This window comes from Nematolebias whitei, chromosome 1 (assembly GCF_014905685.2).
Source record: "Nematolebias whitei isolate Nwh7 chromosome 1, NemWhi1, whole genome shotgun sequence".
Classification (NCBI taxonomy): domain Eukaryota; kingdom Metazoa; phylum Chordata; class Actinopteri; order Cyprinodontiformes; family Rivulidae; genus Nematolebias; species Nematolebias whitei.
Window position 1 is genome coordinate 39,878,591 of NC_056498.1, and position 1,546 is coordinate 39,880,136.

At 41.7% G+C, this 1,546-nt stretch overlaps 1 protein-coding gene across 1 annotated transcript in view; it reads right to left on the reverse strand.

The window, feature by feature from the left end:
* The window catches only part of LOC119410022 (matrin-3), a gene marked incomplete at its 5' end in the record, with an annotated part of 12,482 nt that extends 11,293 nt beyond the window's left edge, over nt 1-1,189 (reverse strand). Inside the window, 2 exon segments of the mRNA XM_037676929.1 lie at nt 726-1,004; nt 1,082-1,189. Of these exon segments, the coding sequence (XP_037532857.1) occupies nt 726-1,004; nt 1,082-1,189 (387 nt within the window).
* Between the last annotated feature and the right edge of the window lie 357 nt (nt 1,190-1,546).

The window sequence follows — 1,546 nt, forward strand, 5'->3', positions numbered from 1 at the left end:
ATTTTTCCGTATTTATAAACTAATTTCTGGCTGAGTTCAGACCGTTTTCATTCATTCTGACTGAAAATATTTAACACTGCCATTTTCAGCCACTAGATGGCACTCGAGTTATATGGCATGTCGTTGTGTCATGTAATAGGTTAAAGTGGCTATTAATGACACAATCGGCTTGCCATAACGTGCCACCTTCGTCCAGCTCACCTGGAGCAACCGTCAAATCAGATTCATTTCTCTGCAGCGGTGAAATGCAGCTGATTTGACCGTTGAAGTGATTTATTAAGTAAAACTTTAACTGAGACACATCTTTACTATAATGTCGAGCAAACAATTGTTTTAAGTGTTAATATGTAAAATTCTTGTTAAAGTCCTCCCGTGCACGCTCCCTCCATTTGGCAGCCAATCGATTATTGTCACAACACCGGCCCACATTTCCGTGTTTTCAGCGGTGACGCGTAATAGATGCAACGTATTTAAGGATTTTTCCACTTTATTAGTCATATTTGGACTGATGTGACTTATAGGGCGGAGCGACGTGTACGGCAGCAAGTACGGTATTTTTCAAGCTTTCAACATCAAGTTGATAAAGTGGCTTGAAAGAAAACCATTTTCCAGCTACACTTTTAGGTTCTTTAAAGTAACAACATAAAGTCTAAGACAAGAACAGCGAGTCTTATTAGGAAGAAAACATTATTTTTTCTTTTCTCTAGTCAAAGAGTGATCTTTACCTTTGACCTCAGCCTTGCTGCGCTCTTCCTTCTCCTCCTCACATTCTGGTGGTTTCTGTCCACCAGGAGGCTCAGGCTGCGGCTCCAGTTCACTGGAAGCAGCGACGACGTCAGATTTACTCCACGGTTCCACCTCCGTCTTCGGACTCTCCGGCTGGACGTCACCTGACGGAGCGGACGTGTCTCCGCCCACAATGCACAGTTCGGCTGAAGCATTATGTTCTTCTTCCTCTCTTTTGGTTTCTTTGCTCATCGTTTGTCCTCGAACAGATTTTCTCACTGTAGAAGATGAACACAGTGAGTTTCTGGTTTTATTCTGGTGGTGGTGCCTAAAGAGCAGAGCTGGTTTGTGTTACCAGGAGCTTGTCTGCTTCTCTTCTTGGGCTGGCCTCTTGTGGCTGCTGCTGGTTCCTCCTCTTCAGTCATCACCAACTCATCCACAGTAACAAAGTCATCACTTTTCTCTGCAACAACAAACCAAAACATAATCTCAGTCCTTCAACACACGACACTCGTACGTGGTTAGATGAAAGACATCTGGACAGCTTGTTTCTCCAAGATGTTTCATGTAACGGTGGGTTAGAAGCTCCAGGCTCAAGAGGTCAAAGACCTTCAAGAATCAAGAAAAGACGTCCAGTTCTTTTTATTTTAACCGTAAAGCAAAAAAAACAAAGTTTCAGACTCGTATTCAAACCTTTCACTTCCTGTACAAATCTTCTGTGGCTTAATTAAATGTAATGTTACTACATGGTGACACTTTGTTAATGATATAGAACCTAAAAGTACAATAATATAGTAATATAAAAGTACTAACTTCTATC